The sequence below is a fragment of the Lolium perenne genome, chromosome 4 (assembly GCF_019359855.2).
Source record: "Lolium perenne isolate Kyuss_39 chromosome 4, Kyuss_2.0, whole genome shotgun sequence".
Taxonomy (NCBI): Eukaryota; Viridiplantae; Streptophyta; class Magnoliopsida; order Poales; family Poaceae; genus Lolium; species Lolium perenne.
Window position 1 is genome coordinate 57,017,046 of NC_067247.2, and position 13,725 is coordinate 57,030,770.

General features: G+C 41.4%; 1 protein-coding gene across 2 annotated transcripts; it reads left to right on the forward strand.

The window, feature by feature from the left end:
* The first annotated feature begins 2,103 nt into the window (after positions 1–2,103).
* Positions 2,104–7,667, forward strand: LOC127292611 (succinate dehydrogenase [ubiquinone] flavoprotein subunit, mitochondrial). Of its 2 annotated transcripts, none has more exons than XM_051322054.2 (16): positions 2,104–2,334; positions 2,689–2,841; positions 3,929–4,016; positions 4,138–4,284; positions 4,376–4,516; positions 5,030–5,115; positions 5,219–5,311; positions 5,399–5,462; positions 5,608–5,751; positions 5,842–6,029; positions 6,109–6,283; positions 6,373–6,543; positions 6,686–6,755; positions 6,839–7,003; positions 7,168–7,242; positions 7,329–7,667. In XM_051322054.2, the coding sequence occupies exons 1-16, from the start codon at positions 2,248–2,250 to the stop codon at positions 7,429–7,431; spliced, it is 1,950 nt and encodes a 649-aa protein (XP_051178014.1). In that variant the 5' UTR covers positions 2,104–2,247; the 3' UTR covers positions 7,432–7,667. The 2 variants fall into 2 exon arrangements, with proteins under 2 accessions (XP_051178014.1, XP_051178015.1); XM_051322055.2 differs by having other exon boundaries at positions 2,106–2,334; positions 6,839–6,959; positions 7,205–7,242.
* The last annotated feature ends 6,058 nt before the right edge of the window (positions 7,668–13,725 follow it).

Genomic DNA, 13,725 nt, shown 5'->3' on the forward strand with positions numbered 1-13,725 from the left:
TCACTTTTTATATACTATTTATTCAATAACCTATGGTAATATTTAGGTTTTTATGTACGACATTAACTTCTGGTGGCAATGAATGCTTCGGGTCCTCCTTGTCCCTGCTCTATGACGTTTTAAATAGGTTCCACAACTCTTATCTATGTGTAGAATTTTGTACATAAGCATACAATTTGAGTTGTAGCCTTACATACTTGCTTCTCAGTTGGATGCATCAATCTAAGTGTTTTGGTGATGTTCACACTATGATACAAAGCTATTGTTGCATCTTACTTAGCAATGAAGAATCTAGAGATAACATATTGCACAAAGATTTTGGTGCACATGGGCACCAATGATCTCGTTTTTTTAAATTAAAAATATTATTTTTGAGTTTCAAAAATTTATGAAAATAGCATATAATTAATGATGTATCCCACAAACGTGTAAAATATCAATTTCAAATACTTTCTATTTTGAACTACAAAAAATGACAAAATTGTAGATATGACTAGTCATTTTCAAATCACCAAAACATATCAAATTTTGTCATTTTTGTCTAGCAAAAAATAAAAAGAGTATTTGCTTCAGATTTTCCATATGTATCACTAACAATCTTTGAAATTATTTTCAGATTGTTTGATAACTTGTAAAAATACCTTTTTTTAAATAGCGAGAGCATTGGAGCTCGAGAGCCAGAAGCACTTTTCGTAACATATTACATTAAACTCAAATCAACTCTAAATTTTTGTGCAATGCTGGGATTTTTAGATTTTTTTAAACCCGACTTCTATTACCACATGATTCAGAACATGACAACATCACCGAAGTGGATGGATAGAGCCAACAAAAATTGCATGAACCTGAATCTCGAATTTTTGAAAAAACTTAGCCAATCAACACTACACGATACATCATAAAGGGTACCAACAGCGATAAGTTTGAAATTAATTAGTTACACACATTTCATCTCCATCTTGTATATTACAGAGGTGGTGCCACATGACCTATGCATTGATTTGTTAAGCAACATGTTGTCAAGTATTTCACATCAACAACATACTTACAAAAGCACCATCCACACATCAAAAGAGCATATATACGCTGTCTCATATACAAAAACAACTCTACATGACCAAACCTAGTCAAAAGATACTAATAGAAAACGAGATCCTAAGCTAACACCACATATGACAAAGAATATACCAGATCAAAAGGAAAACAAGGATTTACATGGCGAAACCTTTTGAAACGAAGAACACAAGCAATAGGGATCTTACACTACAAAGATAAGGCAAGTAGAAATATGGTGATATTTAACAAGAGAAAGATCCTAATTCCTCGATACTACCCATAGTTTGTGAAGGATTTGATAAAAAAGGGCCACACTTCTCTTCAAACCCTAGTTCTCACAAGAACACGAGAATTTTACCATCTCATAAAAAACAATTAGTTAATTCTTCGTACAAAATTATCATTTCTTTTCTTGTGTCAAACATATCATGGTTTCATCACAGATGGTACAAACTAACAATGACACACGACATAGCCAGGCGTGAGCAGGCTGGAGCAATGGACCCCTCATGGTGGATATTTTTTTTGGTGAAAACCCTTGGTTAGTATGTAGATTTGAGCCCCAAATTAACCAAAAAGTTACCTTTATACCCGCTCTAAATATCCTTCGATACAATTGCCTTCTTTTTGTAACTTTCATGACCTGTCCCTGGTGACACAAAGGCGGGTTAGATGTCTCTAGACTTTCCCACCGTTTCCAAAAGGATAACATATTATTGATACATAGGTATAAATTTCGTGACTTCATTTCTTACTATGGCAACAGAAAAAGATACCAACTAGGAATTGATATAGGAATAAATTTCGTGACTTCATTTCTTACTATCGCAACAGAAAAAGATATCAACTAGGAATGGACATAGGAATAAATTTCGTGACTTAATTTCTTAAATCCACAAGACTCGTTTTCCGAATGTGTGAATAAACCACGAATGAGCAGGGAAAACCCAAGAGTGGCAGGATCGTCAAAAGCGGGGCAACCTCGAGGGCAAACCCGTCCGGTAGTCGCCTACCCCTAAAAACTCGCAGAAAGAAAGAGCCACTTGGCCCACCCCACCACCCCACGCATCGCCGCCTACCGGAGCCGCCTTCCTTCCTCCCCCTCCCTCCCGTGCTCCTCCTCTCCACCCCACCGCACGCCCCAGCCGAACCCTACGCCGGCGCGCGCGAGGGGCCGCCCCGATCTGCGAGATGTGGCGCAGCTGCGTGTCGCGGGGCCTCAGGGAGGCCAAGGCCGCCGCCGCAGCCGCCTCCAGGCGCCTCTCATCTACTGCCGGGGTAACCCATCCCCTCCGCCGCCGCCTCCCCTCGATTCGTCGCATCCCGCTTTTTCTAACCCTTTTTCGTGTAGCAATGTCTTGATCCGCGGTCGTGATGCGGTCCGTGATGGCGATACCCTCGTCGTTTTGAATTGTATTTTTTTATATAAAAATGGATTGAATTACCCTGGAACAATTTTTGGCATCGTTCGACCAATGGAGTAGGATTTAGCGTGATTCCTGCGCGTTGAATCGCAGCACGCATCCCCGGATCAGATGCCACATGATTTGCTTTTTTCGATCGATTCCACAATTTCCGCGCGACGAGATTCGGATGGTAATTTACTGGGTTTTGTTGTGCTTGCGATTGCAGTCCTACACGGTGGTGGACCACACCTACGATGCGGTCGTGGTCGGAGCTGGAGGCGCGGGGCTCAGGGCGGCGATTGGGCTCTCAGAGCACGGCTTCAACACTGCCTGCATCACCAAGCTCTTCCCCACGCGGTCGCACACCGTGGCGGCACAGGTACTGCACCACCTGCCTTGTCCGTTCGTCTTGATCAAACCGACTGGTGTATTCTGTGTGTAATGCAAGCTGCACACACGCTAGAAGATTGTTTTAATCAGACTGCCTGCTTAGCATATGCGGAGCTTCAAATCTGATCTGCTGATGCTGCCACTTGATTTGTTCATGCAAAGGATTTTGGATGACTGGATGTAGCAGTTGTCCTGCTAGAAGTTCCATCCGTACTACTGTATTTTAGATGCACAGGCTTGTAAGTGGTGTAGTGTCATGTTCAAAATAATAGTAGGTGTTTCAACATTAAACTATATGTTGTATCAGTGTATATGCTACTTTCATGGAGGTATCAGCTTCTACATCCAGAACTTCTCATACACCAAAGTGTGTTCGGTAGCTGGAATCCATTTAGAAACAACACTTACACGACTAGTAGTTTAGGACTTCACGATTTCATGATTTCATTGTTGTGATCAATCGAAGTTGAACTTTGGTGAAGACATGCAGTTTCTAAAATTCTGTCACTTTCAGCTTGTTATTCTCTATTATGGATACATATTCAGTTTAGGAATATCATGCTTTTTGCTTGCTTAACTTCCTGTAAGAATGAATCCGTCCATGGTTACTTGTATTAAAGTAGATTCAGAAATTGGGACAACTGTTTGGTATTTGCATTATTATTGTCCTTTTGTAACTTAGGGTTCAAGCCCAATGATCATCTGTTTAATTTGTGCATTCTTGTATTTCCTTTCCGATAGTTTAGCTTATTTTCTATCTATTCAAATTGTTAATATATTGCTACTTCCTCCGATAAAGTGGACTCAATTAATTTGTATCGGAGGGAGTAGCTAAAGTTGTCTATAGTTTGAACTCTCTACTTTTAACTGTTTCATCATTCTCACACACAAGGGATCAAAATATAAATTCACTGAGCATGTGGGAAAATTTGTACTTAGTCTAGCAGGTGAGGTATAAGATTCAAGGTTTTTCTGTACATCTCTATATGATGGGTTGTATGTTCTGTTGTGCACTGCTGCCTGCTGTAGAATGCTCTATGTGTTTTTTCGTTCGCTATTAACACTTAAGAATGCAGGGAGGCATAAACGCCGCTCTTGGAAACATGAGCGAAGATGACTGGAGGTGGCATATGTATGATACAGTCAAAGGAAGTGATTGGCTTGGTAAGTTTACATGGAGAAACAATATAAGAAGTGCATGCCTATGTTTCAACAGCTTAGCTTATATTTTTATTTGACTCCTTCGATTTTGAGGCTTTGACATGCTATTCTTGTTCATCTTCAGGTGACCAAGATGCTATCCAGTATATGTGTAGAGAAGCGCCAAAAGCTGTTATAGAGCTTGAGAACTATGGATTACCATTTTCTAGAACTGAAGACGGGAAGATTTATCAGCGTGCTTTTGGAGGTCAAAGCTTAGATTTTGGAAAAGGTATCTTGTCTTCCATCATCATTTTGAGGTTGTTAATATGCAGCTGTAACATATTTTCTAATCGTTCTTTCTGTGTCTAATTAATCTTCAGGTGGCCAGGCCTATCGATGCGCTTGTGCTGCTGACAGAACTGGGCATGCTATGCTACACACACTTTATGGTCAAGCAATGAAGCACAATACTCAGTTTTTTGTTGAATATTTTGCGTTGGACCTTATTATGGACAAGGAAGGTACTTTATTTATTTGTCGTGTCCTGGTACTATCTAAGGCCCAAGACATGTTAATTTTTTTGTCCTGAATCATTATGCATTGCTCTACTGCATGGTGTAGATTTGCATGACTTTGATATGGAGAACAGTTTTCAATTGCCCCCATTATTGTTAACTTACTTTGCTTTTTGGTATACTTTGGTGCAGATATTTGTTTGATCCTTCTCTTTCCTTTGTTTGTAACTGTTGTGCTTGTTCAGTTGCTGCACATATTAATTTTTCTACTAATGTTAAGCCATTAATGCATTGCCTTTTTAAGTGTCAGCTGCTAAGCCTTTCTTTTGTATGTTGGCACAGTCTGGTTCATGGTAGTAACTTTTGTCTAATAGACTCTTTCAATGGCTATAATTAGGTCTATCATCTCATGGACAACTACTTTTCTCTTCCTGCTTCATTTATCAGGAGTCATGATAGTGTATGTATCCTGCACCGCATGTTTATAACACTGCTTATTAATGGATACTCATTTTCCAGGCACCTGCCAGGGGGTAATTGCACTAAATATGGAGGACGGCACACTTCACCGTTTCCGTTCAACAAATACTATTATAGCAACAGGAGTGAGACTCTTTTGTCTGAACTACTACCTGTCTTAAACTACTTACCCTTTTGTTCTCGATTTAATGCAAGTATATAACCATGTCATGTTTTAAACCTTAACAGGGTTATGGCAGAGCTTACTTCTCAGCCACTTCAGCTCATACATGCACTGGCGATGGCAATGCTATGGTTGCACGTGCTGGGTTACCCCTTCAGGTCAGTCTTTTAGAGTAAATCTAGTGGATTTAGCTTCGTCACCATATGATATGGTTATATACTTATATCTGTTTGTTGAATTTGCAGGATCTTGAGTTTGTGCAGTTCCATCCTACAGGCATTTATGGTGCTGGATGCCTCATAACTGAAGGTTTTATATACTTGTCCTTGTTTATCCTACCGTAATAATGTTCATTAACTCTAACTTGTGCATGGTATATTTCTTCAGTTGGTATTGGAATATCAGGCAAGCACCCAAATCTTCTTAAAGCACTGTTTTGGTCATTTGTTTTCAGGTTCCCGGGGTGAAGGTGGTATTCTTAGGAACAGTGAAGGTGAGAGGTTCATGGAACGATATGCCCCTACTGCAAAAGATCTTGCATCTCGTGATGTTGTCTCAAGATCTATGACAATGGAAATTAGAGAAGGGCGTGGTGTCGGTATGTGTGCATTCTCCCGTCTTATGCTTTAGGTGGTCATCTGATGTGGTTGTTATCATAGTTTTTACTATTTCTATCCTGTTACCTCAGGACCATTGAAGGACCATATCTACCTGCACCTTAATCATCTTCCTCCAGAAGTTCTGAAAGAAAGGCTTCCCGGTATATCTGAAACTGCTGCTATTTTTGCTGGTGTTGATGTCACCAAAGAGCCTATTCCTGTGTTGCCAACTGTGCACTATAATATGGGTGGGATCCCGACAAATTATCATGGGGAGGTACGCAGTACAGCTGTTATTATGTAGTTCTATTATTATTTTCTGCCTATGTTGTAACTAATGTCCTGCTGGACATTAGGTGGTGGATATCAAGGGTGATAACCCAGACAATGTTATTCCTGGCCTGTTGGCTGCTGGAGAAGCAGCTTGTGCATCTGTCCATGGCGCAAACCGTCTCGGTGCAAATTCACTTCTCGACATTGTTGTATTTGGGAGGGCTTGTGCAAATAGGGTTGCTGAGATTTCCAAGCCAGGCAAGTTCATATTTAGTTGACTAGTACTTCTCTTTTGCTGTTTTACTCTTCGTACCTTACTCTCTTCCAATGTGCACTACATTTTATAGGAGCGACACAGAAACCTCTTGAAAATGATGCGGGAGAGAAGACCATCGCTTGGTTGGATAAGCTGAGAAACTCAAATGGATCATTGCCTACTTCGAAGATCCGCCTCAACATGCAACGTGTTATGCAAAATAATGCTGCCGTGTTCCGTACTGAGGAAACTCTCAAGGAAGGTATGCAGACACCATTTGTATAATTTTAATGTAAATTTATCTTGAGCCTAGCTGGCAGCATGAAGCAAACATGTATACTCCAGTACCAAAGTGTATGAAACATTCAATAATGACGTCTTTCATTGTTCTTTGAACTTATTAGGTTGTGAGCTGATTAGTAAAGCACAGGAAAGTTTCCATGATGTGAAGATCAGTGACAGAAGCCTCATATGGTAAGTCTTTCTCATTAGATGTTATCTGCAGCTTATTTTCTGTGTTTCTACTAATTGAGCATCATTCTCATTGGTTTCTGCAGGAATTCAGACTTGATCGAGACCATAGAATTAGAAAATCTTTTAATAAATGCATGCATAACCATGTATTCAGCTGAGGCTCGCCAAGAAAGCAGGGGTGCTCATGCTCGCGAAGATTTCAAGGTTTGCTGCTCTTCTCATTATTTGTGCTCTTTTGTGTCTGCACCAAATTTTGTAACTTCAACAACAACAACAACAACCAAGCCTTTCAGTCCCAAACAAGTTGGGGTAGGCTAGAGTTGAAACCCATAAGATCTCGAAGCCAAGTCATGGTTCCGGAACGTGGATAGCTAACTTCCACGCACCCCTATCCATGGCTAAATCTTTTAATAAATTTTGTAACTTCCATTTCCCTTTTTTCATCACAGACAAGAGACGACGAGAAGTGGATGAAGCACACGATAGGGTTAGTGTGTTCTCTTCATTAGTTCTCCGTTGTTGAATGCATGAATCATTTCATATATCGAGAATCTGACACTATGTTTTATATAGGTATTGGGAGGATGAAAAGGTTAGACTAGACTACAGGCCAGTTCACATGAATACCTTGGATGATGAAGTCGAGGCTTTTCCGCCAAAAGCTCGTGTTTACTAATCTGGACATGGCTGCCATTGCTTCGGTTGTTTGAGAAGGGTATAGCTCACAGTGTGGTATTCTCCGAGTTGCAATAAATCAGGGACCATCAATTCTCTCAAAGCTTTTGGGAATTGTAATTTCATCACCAATAGCCAATATACTCTCCCTGTCTGGCGTAAACTTACTGAAAGCTTCTGATGATATATGTGTTACCCTTCAGTAGAAATAAAGACAGACAAAATTTTGATGAGTTATTTGATACTGTAAATAACCAATTGCATTACCTGCAAACGCAATGGTTGTTCAGTCTGCGTTTTGTGGGTTTTGCTAAGCTTTGAATTCCTGATCTTCTTTTGCTATACTCCTTTGTTTGCTCATGGCGTCACCAAATGCATGTCCATGCGATTATTTCTGTATATTTAAGTTCTAATTTCTGGCGATATGCACTGAATTTGAACTTTGTTACACATTCTGGAGCTTATCTACTATGTGTTGCAACTTCCATTTTCTGTTGCATGATACATAGCATCTACTACTCAGTTGCTATCAGGCTTATTGCTACTGATCCATAGCATCTACTGCTGTACTAAATTGGTATCAGGCTTATTAGTATTTCACTACCTTGATAGTGCAATTTTTCTGAACGGATCGAATTTTCTCACTCTGAAAGGCTCAGTGTGCATTTCGGAATCATATTATCTGATGTAGAAAGTAGACATAATTTATGGGTAGACACAACCAGAAACTGACCCCTTCGCCTGACTCGAGTTGTTTTTTTTTTTTGAACAGCGGAGTCCCCCGAAGGGGCCAGAACCTTTTCATTCCAGTAACAGAGGGAGTACAGAACTATTACAAAGGACCCCATAAAATGCAGAAATTACATATGGATCCCTGGCATTTGTAGAAATGACCCTACTAAAAACATTAGAAAAGCAATCAGGTCCTTTCTCTTCCCCTCTGCGGAGCTGGGAGCTCAACTCGCCGTAGCCATGGCTGAAGACGGGGACAGAACCACTTGTCTCCAGTTTGACTAAGCCCTCAACGCCTGAACTCCAAAAGGGCCTCCCATTGGAGGTTGAAATTTCGCCGGAGATCATGTCCGGCTTGATATGACTCTTTGTAGCCAAAGATTTCAGCTTCCAGAACTTGGTCGCTGAGAAGAAGCTCCAAGATGATATGGCTCCATAACTCTAAATCCCTCTAGTCACAACAGCTGCTGCAGTGGTCGCTTCGATCTCTATCACCACCACGGCGCCCAAGAAATCGAAGCAAAACAGGGACAGCAGTTGGACTAGAAGAGAAGAGGCACGACAACACCACTTGAAAGAAAATAACCTGCCATAGATCCCCAAGAACCTGCCATGATCCCCAAGAACCTGCCACGGATCTGAGGAGGAGACATGCGGAGAGGATGGTGGTGCCGACGAACCAGGGCAGACGCGTCCAGGCTCTGCATCTCATCCTTCCATCTTGGAAGCATGCGTAAGATGCGGCAGCTGGACTCAAAGGCCTTATTGTCGGAGATCCCTAGGATGTTCTTCTCCGTCGACGGTTGCGCTCGCCACCCGCGCAAGACGATGAAGAAGTTCGACCTCAGGACGCGCCAGATCTGGCCAGCAAGATCTGGTGCTCTACTCCCAGACGCCACGAAGGACCAACTACTAACCCTAGACCTAATATGTACAACACGATGAGCAGGGCGCCGCCGCAGCCACTCCCCGGCGGCATGGCCGCCGACAAGGGCCTTGGCCCAGCCCGGAGCAGAGGAAAACCTACCCAACTACTGTAGCGAGGAGAGAGGTGGGGAGGGGGGAAATTAGAGCGTCCTCTCGAGTTGCTTTTAGACCTGCACGTTGTACGCTGTGAGATCTCGCTCTCTTCTAGTATAGTACACTTTCTGACTTTCATTGCACTTCCTACTCCATCGAGGGGCCTCATGGCTTGAATTCGATGCCGAGGTTGGAAGATGGGTGATACGCGTACAGCACGCGACCGTTGGGAACCCCAAGAGGAAGGTGTGATGCGTACAGCGGCAAGTTTTCCCTCAGTAAGAAACCAAGGTTTATCGAACCAGTAGGAGCCAAGAAGCACGTTGAATGTTGATGGCGGCGAAGTGTAGTGCGGCGCAACACCAGGGATTCCGGCGCCAACGTGGAACCTGCACAACACAACCAAATTACTTTGCCCCAACGTGACAGTGAGGTTGTCAATCTCACCGGCTTGCTGTAACAAAGGATTAGATGTATAGTGTGGATAATGATTGTTTGCAGAAAACAGTAGAACAAGTATTGCAGTAGATTGTATTCGATTAAAAGAATGAACCGGGGTCCACAGTTCACTAGAGGCGTCTCTCCGATAAGAATAAGCATGTTGGGTGAACAAATTACAGTTGGGCAATTGACAAATAAAGAGGGCATGACCATGCACATACATGATATGATGAGTATTGTGAGATTTAATTGGGCATTACGACAAAGTACATAGACCGCTATCCAGCATGCATCTATGCCTAAAAAGTCCACCTTCAGGTTATCATCCGAACCCCCTCCAGTATTAAGTTGCAAACAACAGACAATTGCATTAAGTATGGTGCGTAATGTAATCAACAACTACATCCTTAGACATAGCATCGATGTTTTATCCCTAGTGGCAACAGCACATCCACAACCTTAGAACTTTCGATCCTTTGTCCCCAGATTTAATGGAGGCATGAACCCACTATCGAGCATAAATACTCCCTCTTGGAGTTACTAGCAAAAACTTGGCCAGAGCCTCTACTAATAACGGAGAGCATGCAAGATCATAAATAACACATAGATAATAGATTGATAATCAACATAGCATAGTATTCTCTATCCATTGGATCCCAACAAACACAACATGTAGCATTACAGATAGATGATCTTGATCATGTTAGGCAGCTCACAAGATCCGATAATGAAGCACAATTAGGAGAAGACGACCATCTAGCTACTGCTATGGACCCATAGTCCAGGGGTAGACTACTCACACATCACTCCGGAGGCGACCATGGCGGTGAAGAGTCCTCCGGGAGATGATTCCCCTCTCCGGCAGGGTGCCGGAGGCGATCTCCTGAATCCCCCGAGATGGGATTGGCGGCGGCGGCGTCTCTGGAAGGTTTTCTGTATCGTGGCTTTCGGTACTGGGGGTTTCGCAACGAAGGCTTTAAGTAGGCGGAGGAGATAGGTCAGGGGGCCACACGAGGGCCCCACACGACAGGCCGGTGCGGCCAAGGGCCAGGCCGCGTCGCCCTGGTGTGTCACCACCTCGTGGCCCCACTTCATGACTCCTTCGGTCTTCTGGAAGCTTCGTGGAAAAATAGGCCCCTGGGCGTTGATTTCGTCCAATTCCGAGAATATTTCCTTACTAGGATTTCTGAAACCAAAAATAGCAGAAAACAACAACTGGCTCTTCGGCATCTTGTTAATAGGTTAGTGCCGGAAAATGCATAAATATGACATAAAGTATGCATAAAACATGTAGATATCATCAATAATGTGGCATGGAACATAAGAAATTATCGATATGTCGGAGACGTATCAGCATCCCCAAGCTTAGTTCCTGCTCGTCCCGAGCAGGTAAACGATAACAAAGATAATTTCTGGAGTGACATGCCATCATAACCTTGATCATACTATTGTAAGCACATGTAATGAATGCAGCGATCAAAACAATGTAAATGACATGAGTAAACAAATGAATCATATAGCAAAGACTTTTCATGAATAATACTTTCAAGACAAGCATCAATAAGTCTTGCATAAGAGTTAACTCATAAAGCAATAATTCAAAGTAAAGGTATTGAAGCAACACAAAGGAAGATTAAGTTTCAGCACTTGCTTTCAACTTGTAACATGTATATCTCATGGATATTGTCAATGTAAAGTAATATAACAAGTGCAATATGCAAGTATGTAGGGATCAATGCACAGTTCACACAAGTGTTTGCTTCTGGAGATGGAGAGAAATAGGTGAACTGACTCAACATAAAAGTAAAAGAAAGGCCCTTCGCAGAGGGAAGCATTGATTGCTATATTTGTGCTAGAGCTTTGATTTTGAAAACATATAGAGAGCATAAAAGTAAAATTTTGAGAGGTGTTTGTTGTTGTCAACGAATGGTAGTGGGCACTCTAACCCCCTTGCCAGATAAACCTTCAAAGAGCGGCTCCCATTTTATTTTTATTTTTGTGTGCCACTCCTTCCAACCTTTCTTTCACAAACCATGGCTAACCGAATCCTCGGGTGCCTGCCAACAATCTCATACCATGAAGGAGTGCCTTTTTATTTTAGTTTTATTTAGATGACACTCCTCCCCACCTTTGCTTTCTCAAGCCATGGCTAACCGAATCCTTCGGGTGCCGTCCAACAATCACATACCATGGAGGAGTGTCTATTTTTGTTAATTAATTTGGGACTGGGAATCCCATTGCCAGCTCTTTTTGCAAAATTATTGGATAAGCGGATGAAGCCACTAGTCCACTGGTGAAAGTTGCCCAACAAGATTGAAAGATAAACACCACATACTTCCTTATGAGCTATAAAACATTGACACAAATCAGAGGTAATAAATTTTGAATTGTTTAAAGGTAGCACTCAAGCAATTTATTTTGGAATGGCGGAGAAATACCATGTAGTAGGTAGGTATGGTGGACACAACTGACATAGTGGTTGGCTCAAGGATTTTGGATGCATGAGAAGTATTCCCTCTCGATACAAGGTTTAGGCTAGCAAGGTTATTTGAAACAAACACAAGTATGAAGCGGTACAGCAAAACTCACATAAAAGACATATTGTAAACATTATAAGACTCTACACCGTCTTCCTTGTTGTTCAAACTCTTACTAGAAATTATCTAGACCTTAGAGAGACCAATTATGCAAACCAAATTTTAGCAAGCTCTATGTATTTCTTCATTAATAGGTGCAAAGTATATGATGCAAGAGCTTAAACATGAGCACAACAATTGCCAAGTATCAAATTATCCAAAACATTTTACCAATTACTACATGTAGCATTTCCCGTTTCCAACCATATAACAATTTAACGAAGAAGATTCAACCTTCGCCATGAATATCATGAGTAAAGCCTAAGGACATATTTGTCCATATGCAACAACGGAGCGTGTCTCTCTCCCACACAATGAATGCTAGGATCCATTTTATTCAAACAAAACAAAAACAAAAACAAACAGACGCTCCAAGCAAAGTACATAAGATGTGATGGAATAAAAATATAGTTTCACTAGAGGAACCTGATAATGTTGTCGATGAAGAAGGGATGCCTTGGACATCCCCAAGCTTAGACGCTTGAGTCTTCTTGAAATATGCAGGGGTGAACCACCGGGGCATCCCCAAGCTTAGAGCTTTCACTCTCCTTGATCATATTGTATCATCTCCCTCTCTTGATCCTTGAAAACTTCCTCCACACCAAACTCAAAACAACTCATTAGAGGGTTAGTGCACAATCAAAATTCACATCTTCAGAGGTGACATAATCATTCTTAACACTTCTGGACATTGTACAAAGCTACTAAAAGTTAATGGAATCGAAAAATCCATCAAGCATAGCAAAACAGGCAATGCGAAATAAAAGGCAGAATCTGTCAAAAACAGAACAGTCTGTAAAGACGAATTTCTAAGAGGCACAGACTTGCTCAAATGAAAATGCTCAAATTGAATGAAAGTTGCGTACATACCTGAGGATCACTCACATAAATTGGCATAATTTTCTGAGTTACCTACAGAGAATTAGGCCCAGATTAGTGACAACAAAGAAATCTGTTTCTGCGCAGTAATCCAAATCTAGTATGAACCTTACTATCAAAGACTTTACTTGGCACAACAATGCAACAAAACTAAGATAAGGAGAGGTTTCTACAGTAGTAACAACTTCCAAGACTCAAATATAAAATAAAAGTGCAGTAGTAAAATCATGGGTTGTCTCCCATAAGCGCTTTTCTTTAACGCCTTTCTGCTAGGCGCAGAAAGTGTATATCAAGTGTTATCAAGAGATGATGCATCTACAGCGGGGTTTGGAGTTTTCTCAACCATGCTTTGTATTTTGGATACATAAGTTTCAGAGGCTCCCTTTTCATTAGTCTTGGGCTTGCTACTCTCATCAAACAAGTTTTCAGGAACAAGCCAAGCATAATTATCATCTAGAGCTTCATGCATTGCTAGGAGCTTACAATGTATTGGTGCTTTAATCTCCCCACCATCATTAACATTATTAGTGTACTTAATTCTATCCATATCCATCTTTTCAAGTGTTCTTTTAAAATCGGTGATCATA

Bases quoted from the DNA above. Each gene is read 5' to 3' on its own strand.
- LOC127292611 (XM_051322054.2), top strand. From the start codon at position 2,248: ATGTGGCGCAGCTGCGTGTCGCGGGGCCTCAGGGAGGCCAAGGCCGCC. The intron at 5,312-5,398 runs GTCAGTCTTTTA...TTGAATTTGCAG, and splicing joins GTGCTGGGTTACCCCTTCAG to GATCTTGAGTTTGTGCAGTT. The intron at 5,752-5,841 runs GTATGTGTGCAT...CTGTTACCTCAG, and splicing joins TAGAGAAGGGCGTGGTGTCG to GACCATTGAAGGACCATATC.